Genomic DNA, 18,919 nt, shown 5'->3' with positions numbered 1-18,919 from the left:
ACTCCCTGATAGAATGGAGGCAACTGGTGACCACAATGGCAGGTACCCCGCAGGCGGGTCTTTGTGAGGACAATACGAGGGAGACGAGTGAGTAAAATAAGATACGCTGGCTGGCGGCATGGAAACAGGGGCTCGAGTTAAAGGGGTGGGAGGGGGGAAGACCGCAATGTTCGAATGTATGAACATAATGTAGCAAACTTGTATGCAAATGTCCTCAACGTTGTAATGTTTGGTGCGTTGGTAATAAAATAAATAAAAATTGTTTTAAAAAAAAGTATCTACCAGGGGTAGTGTGGTCATTGCTTGCCTCAATGTCATCGCTGCTTTGGTGTGTTGTCTGCAGTTCCCTGTTGCACGGTCTAGACCCAGGTCCAGTTTTAAATTGAGGTCTCCCCCCCCCAGATCACTGACGCAGCGCCCACGGGTGAAATCTGTTCTACAATTCACAGGTAGAACCCTGGGCTGTCCAGATTCGGGCCATATGTATGTACCATGCATGGCTGCCGCCAAAATCGGGTCCGGGTTCCCAGAATGAGGAATTACAGGGCCATTCCGAGTTCGGAGGGCCCGGTAATTCCTCCCTCTGGGAACCCAGACCTGGGCCTTCCCCATTCCCATTTCAGCCACCATAGGGCTGAATGGTAATGGGAGAGGGAGCAAACAATGGGCCGATTACAAGCGGCCCGTTGTTTGCTCCCTCTTTCCCTCGCGGCATCCGCTCTACACGTCTGGTGAAACCAGACGTGCAGACCGGGTCCCGCGAGGGGGCCTCATAATCAGGGGGTATGGTGTTGACGGCGCCGGCACCCTTACCGGCGCTGTTAACCCCTTACCGCCTGACTTGTAATGAGGCCCACTATTTTACCATAGTGTGCTGGCTGGGTTACTTAGAATCTCCTCTGTCTAGTGTCCCATGTAACATTTTTATCTTACCCTTTCTACAATTAATGGCTGGTGGGAGTGGTTTACTTTTTTACTACCATTGTGTGCTTTTTACCGCGGTGTGCGTTCGCAGCTTCAGTGAAGCACACATGGGTGCCCATTTTGTGAAAATGGCCCCGGTCTTCTTTTTTCGCCATTTCTTGTTGGAAAGGTCCTTCTTCAGATTTACTCTGTGCGCCAAACCAGGTTTGATCCCTTTGTTCATTTTGTCTTTGGCAGGATTCACGAGTGAAGACCTCCTCTGGCTCCAGTGTGTCTGGCAGGGGCAGGAGCAGGAAGTGAGGGAGGTGCCCAAAACTCCCTGTGCTTAATCCCCTTGGTTACAGGAATGCACCCAAAGGTGATTGGCTGGCTGGCTGTCCGGCAAGGACAGCCACCCTGCTGTGTGATTGACAGCTAGGCTGGAATGAATGGGAGAAACCTGCATAAAAGGTGAGGCTTTTTGGCTTGGAAGCAGAGTCTACCACTGGACGAAGCAATGTGAATAACTTGGAAGAGATGTCTGCTGCAACTCCTGGACCGTTGGTTCGCCCGGTGAAGCCCTGCTGCTGTGCTTAAACTCCAAATCCGCCTCGACTACAGAAGCCTTGCAAGAATGACTTCTCCCCTTGAGTTGGTGGGACCAATCAACTCCAAAGTAAGTCTGTCTAGACATCCTCTCAGAACTGGCTGTACTTCCACTGCTGCTGCTGCTGGAACCGAAGTGCCAGGGAGATGAACACCAGATTGTGTGTGTTGCTTTTAAGTCAGATCCAAGCGTCAGGAAGATCCTCCGGACTTCCCTGAAGCAGGACTGACCAAGCCTGAGCCACCTCAACATAGTGCTGGACTCCAGATGCGGGGAAAGTCCAGAGTGGCATCCGACAACCACAGTGTTGCTATTTGCTGTCAGACGCGAGGAGCTGAATCACTGAAGGACCGCTGAATTGAAGTTTGCCCATTGCTGCCGCTGACGTTCCCATTGCAGAGCAGGAGTCCCCAGATGTCCTCCCTCTTGTCCCCACGACTGAGGCTCAGGAACAACATGATCTGCAGAGCTGTACAGGAACAGAAGCCAGCTGGAACCATTTCTTCTAACCAGAGGTACTATAAAGTCTAAGAGAAATTACCTCTTGTTGTGTAGCCTTGCTTGCTCTCAGTTGAGACCTGTCTTGGTTACCTTACAGAGTTGCTATAGCTTTGCCCCTCACAAGCCTCCCAGCTTGTGGCCCTTCAAGTGTTCTATTTTCTACAAACTTTTCTAAAAACATTGTGCAAGACTTTTCACCTACCTGCAAAGAAGATCTTCAGCTCCCCTAGACATTGTGCAATTAACATTGGCTGTCCTGGCTCCCTGAGAGAGATTTCTTCCCTTTGTACTTACCTGTTTGTGAATTATTCGTTAACCTTGGTTTTATTCCTCTCTTCTATCTTTTACACCAAACTCTTTCTACACCCTGTGGGTGTAGGAAGTGTCTGTGTGCCATCCCCAACGGGTATCATCTGATTTAGAGAAACAGAGTGTGTTTTGAAGTGTATTATAAGTGTTACATATATTGCTCCCTCCTGAAGAAGGCTTATCCAACTGACTGTGAAATAAATTCATAATTATTTTATCAAGAAACCTTGAGTGTAAGAGTTTATTTGAATAACTGTACTGTGAACTCTGTGTCACAACATTACTGCTCACATTGACCCCTCTTGAGATAAACCTGGCTGCTCAGCCACACTACCAACTTGTGTAGTTCATACTTATACCAAAGGTTGGGTCCATATTGCCAGGAGGTCAAGATTATTGTAGTGCACCCAAAGGGTACTGCATACAATCTTGCCTAACAATAGTGAATCAATGGCATAAGTAATAGCCAATCCCTGTCCAAGAAGCCAAGAGTCACCCTACCTCCCTGAAAGATCTGTAAACATAATGGCCACGATTCATGGATTATTTGCGCCAAAATAAACAGGATTTGTGCGCCATTCTACCCGCAAATCCCCATTTGTTAAACGGGGGTTTGCAGGCAGAATGGCGCACAAATCCCGTTTTTTCCCGGCGCAAATAATCCATGAATCAGGGCCAATATGCTTACAGATTGCCTGCACATATGTTCTGCCATTTCCATTCAGGCCTAAAGTGTGCAAATCACTTGGTTCCCAACAAAAGTGCTGCTCTTCTAGTTAGCCACAAGGGAACCGGTTTTTTGCTTTTTATTATTTATTTATTTATGTATTATTGATCTGTTTTTCATTTGCTCAGCACTTTCCACTTCTTCCCCATTCCAAGCACTTTGCCCTTTCCCTCTCCCATGCACTTATGCGTTCTCAATGTCACTGGGCCTCATAAGATCATTGTTTTTTGTTCTCCCTTGTTCCCCTCCCTTGCCTTGTCGTGCTCTGAAACACTTGTGTACAAGCGCGTTACAAATAAAATATCAATAGCAATAACAGTTGTGACATCTACATATATATTTAAGGAACACATGCCAGTTGCTAAGAATGCTCCAGATAATGGGATGGTCTTTAAAGTGCTTATAGATATAAAGTGGCGGCATATTAAGAATTTCTTGTGGCCTGTAAGGATAAAAAATTAGATAGCTCTGTGACTCTCTAACTCTCATGGGCTTCTGTATGAAGACATCCTTTGGCCCAACAGGGTTGCGCTGCTAGGAAATATGACTTCCATGCTGCAAGGGCTAAGCCGCCATCATTTTTCCCCACAAGATCTTAATACTAATTCAAGCTTTTTTGTGTGCTGATTTTGTTTTTCTAGATCCAAACCATTTTCATAGGCGTGTAAACCAGGATCCTTTGTCCCAGATAGACTATCTTGGGCACAACGTTCATTTTAATTGAGTTAATGGATCTAGTTAGTAAGAGCAGAAGTTTCATTCCGTTTCTCTAGGTTGGCTTTAATTTTAGGTCCAGTTTATGGATAGTTAATTGAGACACATTTCTTGTCATCAGTGCAGATCTGCATGCCTAAATACTTACTATGTATGTAGTTGTAGTTGGAAATGTGCTAATCCTCCAGGGTCCCATGGAATGTCGATCCAAAGCGGGATTACTTAAGACTTTTCAATTTAATTTTAACCAGTCACTGGCCTGAACCCCTTAGGGATATCAATTATATTAGGGACATTTTTCAAACTGTGACTGTTATACATTAGGACTTCATCCCTATAAAGTGAAATTCTGTGTTTGTGCCCTTCAGTCTATATGCATATCCAATCTCCTCTTACTTGAAAGAGGTCAATCATCAGAGCGAATAAAAGTAGGGAAAGATGGCAACCCTGTCGCTTACTTGCACACATTGGAAGGGGGGGGAGTAAGGCAATTTTTGACAACTGGTGCTTAGGTTGTCCGCATAAAGGTTTTATCATATCCAAAAAGTATCCCTCAATGCCAAATTTGATCAGAACTGGGAAGCTATATTCCCACACGACCCTATCAAAGGTTTTTTAAGCATTAATGGATAGCATAGTGTTTTCCAATTTGGCTGGTCCAACTAATACATTTAACAACCACCACATATTATTGGAGGAGTGTCTGCCAACAACAAACCCTGTTTGGTCTTTGTGAACTAGTTTGGTGTTTCAGAGAAAAAAGAAAAAGAGCAGGCAGCACTGTCTCGTTGTTTAATGATGTATTAAAAATACTAGCAAAGGCTAAAAACATAGTACATTGGTTTCTTTTTGAAGAAAGGTTAGGGTGTAGCGCAAATGGTCACTAATTGTCTAAACATTTAATAGTGTATGGCCTAGGGCTAGCTAGTGTCATCATTTTCTGACCATTGCATGCTGATCACCCTTGAGCCTTAATCATTGATTACTATTAAAATACATTGAATATAACTTTAAGTATTAAGCTTGATGCGGTACTAGCCCAACCCCTTTACATTTCCTTAGTTTGGATAAGGGATGTTCCAGTTGCAGAGCCAGGCACGTCTCCAAAGTCTTGGTATCCATGTTAAGTAATGAAAATAGGTCTATAAGAGCTACAGTTCGTGGTATTCCTGACAGATTTATGGAATTCTACAATGTTGGCTTTGTTCATGGAAGTTGGGAGTGTTCCCATATCCCTGGCATTCGCAAACAAATCTGCTGTTCTAGGTGCCAGAGATTCTTTAAAAATATTATAAAGATTGATTGGGAGGCTGTCTCGGCCTGCAGCCTTTCCCTTACATAGGGAGGAAATGGACTCGCGTTCTTCAGCATTGGTTAGGGGGGAGTTTAGATGCTGCAAATTGTCCTTTGTGTTTTCTCAAAATCATGTAAATGTATTAGTTTAGGAGAATCCCTTGCATCCCCCCCATAGCAAACAGACCATTCAAGTGGACTGTCTGTGGTGTTAGGAGACGGAAAATTAGTGTTTAGGTGGTTCTGCAAGGTGCGCCTTTCCTCCCGGCGAGCAGAGGCGTGCCCAGGATCCCATATTGTCATTGCTTCTCCAATTCAGATATGTAACCCTCCACAGGTGATTGGTCCATCAGACCCCCAGCTCTCTCCCCGCCCCCTCCTGCCGTAACTAATCTCAGATTATAGGCTGTACTTTTTTTCAGGTTCTCAAAAAGGCAAAGGCAGGTTCGATGGTTTTTGGCCTTTAGGTATCTTGGAGAAACCTGTTGCCCAGTAGCCCAGTAAAAGAAGCCACAGCCTGGGAAAGGACACACCATTCTGCACCTTTACACATAGGAACTGACCACACTGCCACTGGCTTGTATGTAACGGATAAACAGCTTGTGTCCCTCTGTTTGAACGTCAACTCTGAACCAGAGTTTTTTTAATGCTTTGTTTGTTTGTTACATGTCTTTGTTTGTAGCCTGTGTCTGTGTTTGGATCCCCTATTTGAGATGTGGCGGTTTTAGAGGTGTGCTAGCTGAAACCCATATAGGGTCTGGCACAGTGAAGGTGAAAATGGCTATTATTTTTATTTTATTTTTTTAATTAAAAGTTTTATTGGTTTCATACTAAAAAAAAGAGAACATACATTAATAGTACGACAAAACCTTTAACAGTTTAAAAGAAAACATCAACAATTCCTCTCTCCCGACTTCCAGCCATACTTATACTACTTTCACAGTTTCTTTCCCAGTCATCCGGACCCGTCAGACCTGCCCCAATATTACCCTCCTCTTAACACTCCGTCCTTTTTTTGGCCAATCATCGCATTTATACATTTCAACATGGCCAGAGTGGGCCCTTTATGATGACCAATCAAAATCCAATCCCAATATTCTTCAGCATTTAGAGTTCCCCTCCAGTAAGGTCCCATGGGATTCGCTGGTTCCCGAGCAAGGTTTTCACAAGTCGTGGCAATATGATAAAGGGGTTCTACCTCATCGATCTTGTTACAGAAACTACGGAGGTTATTTTCAATCCCCTTTTATGGCTATTATCACAAACTGCTATAGAAATATTCATAAAGTAAATGATATCGAGATGTCTTTTTTGTCTGGCCTATGTTTAGGAAAATGTCCTCTCATTTGCTTGAAGTCGTTCTTTTATGTGGGTCGTACTGCAGCTTTTCTAATGAACTAACGCGGAAGTGTTGTTGATGCGCTGTTCTCTTTCTCATTCCTCTAGGGTGTTTTGGGGGCATATTTGGTTTGATGGGCGTGTATATCTATGATGGAGAACGCATATCGGAGAGCGGATTTTTTCAAGGTTATAACAAAGTTACATGGACAGTTGTGGTTCTGCAGGTACTGTTAAACACTTGAGGTGTCATCTGTAATCAAGCTTTATTAGAGCATTTAAAATGATGATAGAATGATGCAATTGCAAAAGCAGATGCCATGCTCCAACTTCGGTATGTAAGCGGGTATTTATAGAGCGCAACGTTCTCGCCATGCGGACATCTTGCCGCCAGTGTTTGAAACACAGCCAATACGACAGCATTAGTGAAAGGAGGTTAGATGCACGAGACGCAGGGTGAGATTTAAGTGTTTCCTTGAATGTACAGTAGATGGGAATTGCTCTCAGACCAAATGGCACACCGACCGTTTCATTCGAATGCATCCTGGCAAGGAAAGGTGCTTCCTCCTGAGCATGAGACTTTGCCCCTGGGAGCTTCTAGAAGAACACAAACAGAAGAGCGTAGCATTCATGTGCAGAATAGGGGTGAACTCTGTCTGCAGTATAAAACTGTGCAAGGCTGTGTAAAGATGTGTAAATGATAGAACGTGATTCTAAACGATGCTTTACTCTAGAAGAATTCAGTGCAAGGTGTTACATGAGTTAGTGCTACATTTTCATTTAACAATCGTTTTGGGGCCACAGATTGCACTTCCCGCTGTCGGTCCAATGCATAATTCGGAATCCCCTTGATAAATGTAATTAGTCTTATCTGGAAGTAATCTCAGATGGCCTCAAGAACACGCCAATTCTCAAAGACGGTTCAAGGGTTTTTATTAAGTATTTTAATAGGGTCAAACTAAGGGCCATGCATCCCTCTCTCATCTTCCCTGGGTCTCCCTCCCCCTAATTCCAGACTTCCCTAAATCCCACTGTGGTCAATAGAGATCAGTAGCCCTTGCTGTCTAGAGTCTGGTTGGCTAACCTATAAGCAGTCACTTTATGTTTCTCACTCCTCCCAGAGTCTTCTAGTTGGATCCCAGCCCGGGTCCCACATGAAGAATGATATCAAGAAATGATGCCTTCCAACCACCCAGGTCTCACTCTATCCTTATTTGTGTCACTCCTGTACTACTTACGCCGATGTTCTTTCCTTCCTTTCCCTTCCTTCTACTCTCCTCCCTTCCCTTTCTCCCACTCTCCTTTCTTTCTTTGTCCCTCCAATGTTCCTCTTTCTCTCCTCTACACCTTCCTTCCACCCTCTGTTATACTTTCAACTACTCTCTCCTCTTCCAGTACTATCTACTGAAGGCAAGTCACTTTCTTAGGCACAATCGTCATAATATACAGTACAAATGGGTGCCACTGATTGGAGGCACCCTACACATGAACCTGCTCCATAGGTGATGCCAGGCAGTAATTGGTTAGTTCTTTCCCATCAATCTGGATCCACATGGGTCAGCTGGGCTCATACTTGCAGTGAAGGTCGGGGTGCACATTAATACATTGTTTCTGTCTAAACTAAACATACTAAGCCTGGTAATTATTTCATTTTGGCAGACACCTGGGGCGGCACATGAAATGGTGCCCGGCGTAAGGGAGGATAAAATACAGTCACGCTGACCCACACATTCAGGGCTTCATTGATACCACAGTTACCGAACTCAAGGACTCCACCCGGGGTGTTGATCTTTACTTTATCCCTCCCTGTATCTCATGTTACAAGGGATATGTTTTAACGCTTGAAAGATATACAGTCGCGCATGCTTAGATCTTCTACGAATACTTCATTTGTGTTGGGACAGAGGGGTCGCTTGCCAATCAGGGAATGCAAAGGTGTGGTTCAGGTCAGTGGTGTGGGGCTGGCTCAGGACCGGCTGGGTGGGGGTTAGAGGCCTAATGGCAGTTTAGTGGAAATGAATGGACGCAGCACGGTGCCTAGTGTTGTCTCTTGCTCTTGCAGGGTGCATTCTTTTGGAAGATACTAAATATTCGCAACACTGGGCTAACAAGGGGGAAGTTGACTTCTGTGGGAAAGGGGCTCTGTGTCTTCTAGAAATCAGGCCTAATGAGCCATGAATGTGAAAGTGCAAGCTTGCAACTAATCCCTTTTGGGCCTAATACAAAATGGAGTCATGGGCTATGGGTTTTCTAGTGCCGTTAATCTACTCCTAAATGCTACAGTGCCTCTACATGTTGCCTGACGCAGATTACTCCCTCCTTGTATGCTACATTACTTCATACTTCATATGGTGTTCGCCTTACCTGGAACCGCCTCGGGGGTGGGATAGGCTCATTTCCATCCCAACACTACTATGTTCAATTAATCTCCACTTTCACTATGCCCTACTCTCCGCTCTCCTCCTACTCTAAACTATATTCCCCCTCCTTCTGTCACCCCCTTTCACTCTGTCACCTTTCTCACTCACTCTCATTTACTGTCTATGCTTGCACTTGACCATAGTCACTCACATATACACCAATCATGCATTTTCGCACCCAAGTACCACTTCACTTTCACCAACCAATTCCTCACCTTAGACATGATAAATGCTATTCCCTTCACGCTGCACTCCAAGGCCCATCCTCCTCCTGGTTTCTCGGTCTGCTTCCTCCTCCTGTGAACTCACCCAGACAACTCACACTCCCTCTTCCTGTCCCCTTTTTTCTCTCCTCCTCCCTCTTCCATTGGCACCTAGTCTCAGCTGGTTTCCCAGGACAATCTACACCTTGCTCTCCTCCGAGACCAAGGTTAGAGCGATGGGGAAACGATAAAGAGCCACTTAAGCTCTGCCACATTTCGAGCGCAGGTTCACTGGTGTCCCGCGTTGCCATCCCGCTGCAGTCAATCTCTTTTGAAATTCATAGGCTTGTTGGATGAGTGTCGGGATTGCTGGTCTGCCATGAGATGTATTCAATTGTGCTATTCATTATCAAACAAAACCCTGACTTTTACACCAAGAGCTCACAGTTTTCCTTCGTGGTAGCCAAGGTGAGTGGAGCCTCCTTCTGAGCCCCCATTCTGTCCAAAATAACTTCAAAAACTCCCCCCACCCCCCTGCCCGCACGCACCCCCTCGCTCCTGCTTTCTGGTCTTGCTTCACCCGCCTCCCTAGCCCACCACCCGCGACCCGATTGGCCCTTCGAAGGGGACATTACTGATCACTCCAGGGCAGCCCTCTGCCCGGCAGCCCCATCGGCTAAGGACCCTGAGGCAAAGGACGCCTCCAACGAGGCGGCTCCAGATAGTATCTGCAGGTATCCGCAGGAGAAGCCAGTAGCCTGCCATCATCCACCACCAACCAAAAAGTAAGTGTGGCAAGAGTGGGGACTGCAGCAATTACTTCATGCCAGAAAGCACTACCACTTCTACCTAAAAAATCTTAAAAGTATCACTGTGTTACATCGTACTGTCACATATTAAGGTCAAACGATTATTCATAGCCTAATAGCATCACAATATTGAACCCCTCCATCTAGACTCCATCTAGACTCCATCCCAACATCGAGTGTGCCCTGATAGCGTTACTGTGCCAAAGTTTGAACTTAGAATGTGTGCCTAATAGCATCACTGTGGTATAGTTGAATCTGGAAAGTATGCCTAATAGCGTCACTGTGCTGGGGTTGAATCTAGAAAGTGTGCCTAATAGCGTCACTGTGGTATAGTTGAATCTAGAAAGTGTGCCTAATATCATCACTGTGCTAAAGTTTAGTGGATGGAGTGGATATATCTCTGTATCTCCTATTTATGCTATGTATATGCTATGTACCTGTATCCCCATGTTATCTGTATCACATGCTTACCCTATCCATCCTGTCGCTTTATATACATATGCCGCTATGTGCGCCCCCTGTCCTGCTCTTGTGCTTGCTCGCAGGCGCTTTACTGATAACCACCATATCACACTACTACGCTTACTCTCTCCTATACACCATCATTCAACCAGAACATAGCTGTGCTATGACACATTCGGCCTAGCAGTTCTCATACTAACATGACCCCACAAACACCTCATCATCCTAATAAAACACAGCTAGCTGAGCACATACCGGCTAGTTTAGGCATCTCCTCAGGCCTAACACAGCCAGAACTCAGTCTGGGTGTCCACCCTCCAGACTGAACACATCCAACCGATTTCCTCAGCTCCACACCTACTGCTAAGAAGCAGCTATCATGGAACAACCACACCAGCTGCACACATATCCAGTGTGCCCACGCACCATACGACACTCTCTCTCTCTCTACTGGCTTGAACTGCGGTTTACAAGGGCGTTCAACCTACCAGCGCTTTGAGGTCATACCAATTATACATAAGGCGCTATATAAATGCTGAGTAACATAACATAACATAACAGTGACGTTCCACAAGCTTCATGTTCTCATCTCTGGCACAAGGAATGTTGGTCCCGGAAGTCCTGAAAGGCAAGAGAGAAAACACGTGCCAGCATGATTAAAAGTGGTACTGTGCAAGTTTAGCCAGCCACATGTAGAAGGAGAAAGAGACAGGCACCTTCCCAACTCCCAAGCACCATGCCAAGCCCCCTTCCCCACGTTGAGAGGGGTCCCAATCCCCCGACCCCTTGACGAGGTCAGCCCTCTGACCCTGTCACAGTAACTAGAGCCACCAAAGCAGCTATGCACTCTCGTTTATCTACGAATTGCAACAGACGCTTCTGTCCTTACATGGTGTCAACAGGTTTGTATCATTTTCTGGATCTGGGGTGTAAAAAATAAATCCCCAATTTTTATAATCTGCTTTACTGGAGAATCAATTTGAAAAGGTTAGTTGTAATCAAGTTATCTACATTTTAGTAGGCATTTCTGCAGGGTTTCTGTGGATGTTTCATTGGGACCTTGAAGTTTAGAAGAAGGGTGTCATCGGCATAATTATAGAAATGTGGACGTGTGACCCAATGATATGGATTAGTGGTAATCTGGAAAGATTAGGCAGAGCCCTATGGGATGTCACGTGACAAAGGCTCTGGAGATGAGCAGTGAGGGAAGGGGCATAGGCTAGCTACCACTTGAGTGTGGTCTGGGAGGAATGAGTGGCGCCATGACAGAGCTGGCCTGCACAGCCTCACTTTTCAGATTCTCTTTAGTAGCATACTATGGCTCACTTTCGAAGGTCTTTGATAAATCGAAGAATTAGAGCACAGCTGCCACCTTTATCTAGCTCCAGTGCGCCAGATAAGATTTTGAAGTGGGGGAAATGGGAGTATTTTATAAGAAAATAAACCCAAGTTTTAACAAAAGCAATAATTTTTAAAAATAAATATTTTTTCAACCTAGTTCTTCATGCACATTAAAAGATACTTTTTTACCTATTCAGAATAGGCAGCAATCGTTTTTATTCCTGTGGCACTACGTGTACTCCTGGTCCAAACGTATCCCTGGACCTGTGTGGGTGAAAGCAGGGAGACAGGCTCTTATGTGTTTGTTTTCTATTTGTTGTGATGATTTGTACTCCCAATTTCTATTTTTTGTGTGTATTTGCCTATTTTTCGGCGTTAAAATTGACTGATAGACCACTTGTGAGGTTTTGTCTAGCTGCATCCTAGTTTCACACAGAACTCCACGAGCCACCAGCTTGGTTCCTCCTTCTGTTTGGAGCGCCACTTGCAGGGGTTCTAATATTGGCAAAGGAAGACTGCTCATGCAACTGCAAAATGACATAAACTAAAACCAGTTTTGCTGTAAAGAGACATTTAAAAGGGAGGCGTGGGGCTGTGCCACGTTAAAGTGGATAATTGTAGGCATGTCTAAATCGTGAGGTGACTTACTGTATTTGCAAAAGAATTTTATATATTTCTAGTGGACGTGGGTCATGGTCATTAGTGACCCTGAATTTTTACTGGCCAGAACAAGGTCAGGATAGGATTCCTTACACAGAGGTGCAAATAATGAAAAACCTGTGTGTGTCGGGTTGGGGCTGTGGTACAGGTGGTAATGCATTTTTTTTTTTTTAAGGAGATCGTCCTTTTGAATGTGTAGGCCTGCCAACTGTGTAGCCGTCTGGTAATTCTGGAAAAGTTATATTTTGGGAAGAAAGAACTGAGCCAGTTAGTACGCCCTTCAAAGGTTTGCAAGAGAGGTTGGGAAATTCTTTGTGGTTTCCTCATTACATTGTAATTTTATTATTATGCTTGATGAATAGGTTTATTGGGATTTTATAAGAAAATAATGAACACAAAAAGTAACGAAACTCCAGTGGAACGTCCCATCCATCCCCCCACCCACGCAGCCTTTAAATAGATGAAACCGTTGTGGTTTATGTCAGGTTTAAGCTTATTGCTTATGGCACCTTCCCAAAATCTGTCCACGTTTTATCGGCTGCATCTACCGGTTGATTTATTTTATGTATAGTGCATTTCTAAGGCGCTTATACATGGCAGAAATCCTTCAAGGGGCGCACGCCGAGAAGGACACGGCACGAGCTTGCGCACAGAGTAAAAAATGAGCGCCACGCGTATTCATGGAATTGTTTGCGCAAAGTAACCCTATTCTCAAGTCGCAGCCGGAACGCCCCGACATGCCCACACGCAAAGCATAAACCAGATCAGCTACACACAGGCATCAATACATGCACCCTTCAAACAGTTTGTGGGGTTCCCCGCAAGCAGCTCTGCATCTTGGGGACCCTATGCAGGGCCTACCGTAACTATTCCGGCACCCCGACAACCTGCGTATGAAAAATCGTAACTCGGTCTAAACTCAGAAAATCTGTATGGGAACCCCAGTAAACCGTTCCTGCATCCCGCTCCACTGCTAAGTTACATCGGAAACCCGGTTGAGTACACGTACCCCTGAAATCCGACACACAACCCCACTGCAGTCGTCCCTCAGAACACCCACTTTTTCGCAAGTTCTTCCCTATTTTTAGTGTTCCGCCCCTTCCCAGCCCGCTGCAGAAGCCACGCCCACGCTCTGCATGGAGTCTCATGCAAGGTCCTTGACAGCTCGCACAGATGTGCTGAGCCAACGCGTTCCAAACACTTCTTCCTCAAATGTTCCCAGGTCTCTTTCCCACTTAAGCCTGAGTGCACCCAAGGGATCTTCAGTACTTATTTCCAGCATCTGATGACCCTACCGCTCCCTCGAGTGGAGAGACCTCTGAGCTTGCATTAGTGTATCCTGTGCTGGCTCCATGGGCACCATTTGTGGTGCATGGACTCTTTCTTTCTCTCAGACTTCGTTCATTGTTGACTGCAGGGGTAAACATTCATGAACACTAAACTTTCCTATCCTGGAGACCTCACCAGGACCATTTTCAAGCCATATCGGTGAAGCTTTAAAAGTTTAAAACTACGTCTGCGTGGGGTTTGCGTTCACAATCCTGCATCCCTTATAAAATACTGTGACTCTTATGTAGGGGATTGCCTGGAGGACAAGCCCCACCTTAAGAGGCACTGTTAAATTCTCGTAGATCTTGTGGAACCTGCACCTGTGGAAATGAAGATGGGCATCACAGAAAAGAGGCATTACAAAACTAGCACCTTAAGCTTAAAGTGAAGACAAAATACAATTCTGGGTATGCTTTTTGAAGGCTTTGCCCCTTTCTGCATCATTTATCTATTCTAGTCTAGTAAAGATGAGACGGGAGATGGGCACTGCTAAAATGATGCGGGGTTAGGGGGTTGCAGCTAAGAAGTGACTGTACTCCAGGCGAGGATAACCTTATTGTTTGTGTTCAGTAGCCTGTTGGTTACACCAATGTCTAGACCAAATTCTACATCCTATCTGAATGTCAAAATCCACAAAGAACAAGCAGCTTGAACTAAACATTGATGGCTGCCCCTAAACCCTCAACCTGCAACGTTTTGAAAAGTGCTTCATGACATCCCACTTCGGAATCTAATGTTTGTGGGGCAGGGAATGCTTTTCCGAAAATGTAATTGTGTATTGTATTTTAATTATCATTCTGCCAAGTACATTGCCAGTGGATGATGAAATGAAGAGCCCCACCAAGATAGTCAATTTGGGGAAGACAATTGGTGCTGTATCCCACTACATCAGTTGTAGTGGGTTATTTAGTGGGTTATTAGTTTTAAGAGAAACAAGGCAGGGGAGGGGTGCAGGAGATATACCCTATATATTTTGAAAACAAGGTAAAATCCTGCTTATGGGGCAATTATTTTCAGCTGAAATTGCCACAAAACACCAGCAAAATACACCTCATTAACTCACCCGAGATCTGCCAATTGCTATGAATTGCACCAATGGGTTGTGGTGCACCATATACCCGTGCAGCATAAATAAACGGGGCGTTCCCGGCCGCGACAGTGTGACCGGGAAGCCCGAGCCAGAAGGACGTGTGTCGAGTGAGTCCTTGTGTGCTGGGGGGTTTACGGGGATCGCTGGGGGTCAGGACACACCCCCAACAGTGGCGACGAGTGGGGAATGATGCCTGGGCCCGGCGGTGACTAATCTGCAATTTTTCTTCCTGAAACAGAATCTTGCTGACATTTCGTTTCATGCCATAGGCCTTGCTTCACCCACGCGGCTGGCGTCCATTTTGAATAATCAGGCCGTGGACTTCACAGAGCTCCGGTTTGGGCGGTGAATGGCATCCAGGCCTAATTTTTGGACACACTGGTAGCAGACAGTTTAATCTGCGTGCCTATACCCAAATCTTTTTCCGAATTTTGGGTCTTCTACGTCGAGTGCAAGCGAGGAGAAGGGCTACAATGGCTGGGCCTGCATAGCCCATAATTCTTCCTTGACTCAATTTTTGGAACAGCTGAAGGCTGGGGCTTTCTTCATCCTCTTCGTCATCAGACTGGTGCCCCTGCTGCTTTTTCATCTTCTTCATCATCACGGAGGTGTGTTGCAGTGGTTCTTCATTCTGCTTCCTGGAATCATCAGGCCTGGTGGCTGGGTCTGGGCTGTTCAGGATTACCCGTGGAGGGGGAGAGTGTGTTCTTGCCATTTTCGCTCCCAGGGTGAACTTTCCTGTGCCTGGAGGTGGATCAGAGTTTGAGTTGCAGCCTCCATTTTCCATGCTGGGGGTGCCTGTGCGCTCGAACTCATGAGTGATACTGAAGATCAGGACGGTGCACAACCAGTAGCGGTGCAGCAGCCTCCACTTGCTCAAGCAGGGCCTCAAGGCCCACTGCATCCAGTGCAGCCAGTGGTAGCACCAGTTGTCCAGCCAATCCTTCCTGCCATGGCCCAGGCACGTGCACACGCGGCCTTGCAGCCCATCCTGGAGTTTGATGTTTCGGCCCGCCTTCTAGCTTGGGGCCCAGATGGAAGAGGTGGGTTGACCGCCTTGACATGTACTTTCGGGCCGCTCAAGTGGTTGATGATGACAGCAGGCTGGCAAGCATGTTGTACTCGGCAGGGCCCTCGGTCCAGGAGATCTTTGAATCGCTTCCACCAGGGGATGGCTCCTACGGTCAGGTGAAAACCGTGCTTCAAGCCCATTTTCTACCTCTTGCCAACGCGGACTCTAAACGCTTCGTGATGTTGTCCGCCAAACAGAAAGAGGACGAGACTTTGGACATGTTCTATGGGCGCCTGTCGCTCGCTTGTGCCTGGGGCGATGCGGAGGACATGATTCGGACCATGCTCATCCAGGCATGCTCCTCCGGCAAGCTCAGGCGCCAAGTGTTAAGGGAGCCCGGAATCACGCTGCCACGCATCCTAGAACTGGGGAGATGCCACAAAGTGTCTGAGGCGAGGGCAGCTAAAATGGAGGCTGGGTCACGCTCCATCAAGACCGAGGAGGTGTGTGCGATGTGGCGCGGTGGCAGAGGCACCAGAAGACCTGGTGGAGGACCCCGGGAGGGCAGGGGAATCCTGCCAAAAGTGTGGGTACGACCTGCCCCACTCAACGGAATGCCCCGCGATCGGAAGGACATGCTGAAGGTGTGGGCTGCCAGATCATTTCTCGAGGGTGTGCAAGGCGGCCATGCCTGTGATGGTGCCGTGAGGCCCAGCCCGGCCCAGTCTCCTTCGCCAGGGCAGACCGCCTAACGTCGCTCAGGTGGACCAGAGTGAAGAAGACACCCAAGTGGAAGAGGCAGACGAAGACAAGGAAGAGAACATTTTCTTCGTCTCCAGCGTGGGGATCCTGAAAGGGAAGAACAGGAGGCAGCCAAGATGCATGGTGGAAGTCAATCGGTCTCCAGTCCCGGTCCTGGTGGACACGGGGGCGTCTGTCAATGTGATGGCCCGGGGACACTATGACGCTATGGATGCCTCCTAAGTTGGTAGCACCGAAAGCCTGCATCTTCGCTTTCGGTGGTCTGTACCCTATCCCACTGGATGGTGCTTTTGTGGCGAAGATGGAGCACGACGGCTCGCAAAGCACTGCACGCTTCTACGTAACACCGGTGAGCACCAATACCTTGTTGAGCTGTGCAGCGACGGAGGCCCTCAGCATCGTCAGCTTTGCATACTCGGTCTATTTGGAGGACATCAATGACTTGCTTGAGAAGTATGCCGCACTGTTCAATGGGATCGGACAGATGGCTGGTGACCCAGTGAGGCTGCATATTGATGAATCTGTGCAGCCCATTGCCCTGAAACATTGCAGGGTACCCTTTCACCTTCGTGAACATGTCGACAAGGAGCTCGATAACTTGGTCAAACTTGGCATAATTGAGAAGGTGGAGAGTCTGACTCCCTGGGTGTCCCCAATTGTAGTTGCCTGGAAACCCAAACAACCAGATGCGGTCAGAATCTGTGTCGACATGAGGCTGCCGAATAAAGCTATCAAGAGAGAGAGGCACCTCACCCCGACGATTGATGACATCATTGCCGAGGTACAAGGCGCTCGCTTCTTTTCAAAGCTGGACCTCCGAGCGGGCTACCACCAGGTTGTTCTCCACCCCGAGTCGAGGTATATTACCCCCTTTACTACACACCGAGGGCTATACTGCTACAAAAGACTGAGCTTTGGTGTGTCTTCGGCGGCAGAGGTGTTCCAAAATATCATCCGAGGCGCCCTAGCAGATGTGGAGGGTGTCTTGAATATCAGTGATGATATCCTGGTGTTTGCAAGGACGGAGGTGAACCATCTGAGGCGACTGGCGAAAACGTTTGAGAGGTTGCAGTCCCTGGGCCTCACCCTCCACAAGGAGAAATGCAAGTTTCTGAGACCATCGATAGAGTTCTTTGGCTTTGTATTTAAAGAAGGGGGTGTATCACCAGATCCCATAAAGGTCCAGGACATTAAAAAGGCGCAGCCTCTGGAATCCGTGTCTGATGTGCGGAGCTTCCTAGGTATGGTTACTTACTGTGGACGGTTCATCCAGAATCTTGCCTCCAGGTCGGAACCGCTCAGAGCACTGATAAGGAAAGATACCACCTGGAACTGGGGTACACTTGAACAGGCGGCATTCAATGACATCAGGGGTGCCCTGCCGGCAGAGGATACCATGGCCTTCTTCGATCCAGCGTTGCCGTCGGAGATCGTTGTCGATGCCAGCCCATTCGGCTTGGACGCCGTGTTGACGCAGATTGACCGTGATGGGGGCGTCCGCCCGGTGGCTTACGCCAGCAAAGCGCTGTCGGATGCGAAGCAGCGGTATTCCCAGATTGAGCGCGAGGCGCTGGTGGTGCTCTGGGGCTGCAGGCACTTCCGGCTCTACGTCCTCGGACGCCCGGTGATGATGGTGATGGACCACAAGCCATTGCTTCCAATCTTGGCTGGGTCGTCATCCAAGCCGCTGGCAAGGATTGAGCGGTGGATGCTCGCTCTCCTGGAATACGGAGTCATCTTGGTGTATCGGCCGGGGCGAACAATGCGGCGGACTATCTCTCAAGACACCCGGGTGCGCCTGGGAAGGAAGACCATGACACATGTGTGGAAGAAGCCGATTAACATGTACGTGTGGTGGTGGAGGCGGCCACGCCAAATGCAATGCCCCTGGAGGAGCTCGAGGCCGATGCAGCGGAGGATGAGTGTTTCCAAATCCTGAGGCACTCCATGCAGCATGGCTGCTGGAAGTCGGTGCTGGAGGCCCTGGCGGGGCACACTCAGGAGGCCAGAACCGGACTGGAGCAGCTGTGGAAGGTCCGGGAAGAGCTCTCTTTTTCAGCATCTGGTCTTCTGCTCAGGGGAGATCGCATTGTCGTTCCCCAATCCAAGGTGAGGGAGGTGATCACCCTTGCCCACCGTGGACACCAGGGCGCCGCCAAGACTAAAGCCCACCTAAGGTTGAAAGTGTGGTTCCTGGAACTGGAACGCAAAGTGGACGACTTTGTGGCGGCCTGCGTGTGGTGTCGGGCGGCGTCTCCCCTGCAGCGTGAGCCTGCCATAGAGGCGATGCCTCGGGGGACGCAACCCTGGGAAGTTGTTCATGCGGACTTTGGCTCCACCACGATGGGCACCCACTTCCTGGTGCTGGACGATGAATACTCAAGATACCCGGAAGTGGAATTTGTGGAGTCGGTGGCGTTTGAGCATGTGGTGGTGGCC

General features: G+C 47.6%; 1 protein-coding gene across 2 annotated transcripts in view; it reads left to right on the top strand.

Annotated features, from left to right (window-relative positions):
• SLC35A3 (solute carrier family 35 member A3) overlaps nt 1-18,919 on the top strand; it is a 643,323-nt gene that overhangs the window by 430,291 nt on the left and 194,113 nt on the right. For both annotated transcript variants that reach the window (XM_069641592.1, XM_069641593.1), the window contains exon 6: nt 6,501-6,619. In XM_069641592.1, coding sequence (XP_069497693.1) covers nt 6,501-6,619 — 119 coding nt within the window. The remainder of the gene's footprint in view (nt 1-6,500; nt 6,620-18,919) is intronic.

The sequence above is a fragment of the Ambystoma mexicanum genome, chromosome 1q (assembly GCF_040938575.1).
Source record: "Ambystoma mexicanum isolate Mex_15411 chromosome 1q, UKY_AmexF1_1, whole genome shotgun sequence".
NCBI lineage: Eukaryota > Metazoa > Chordata > Amphibia > Caudata > Ambystomatidae > Ambystoma > Ambystoma mexicanum.
This window is presented reverse-complemented; position numbering and strand designations above follow the sequence as displayed.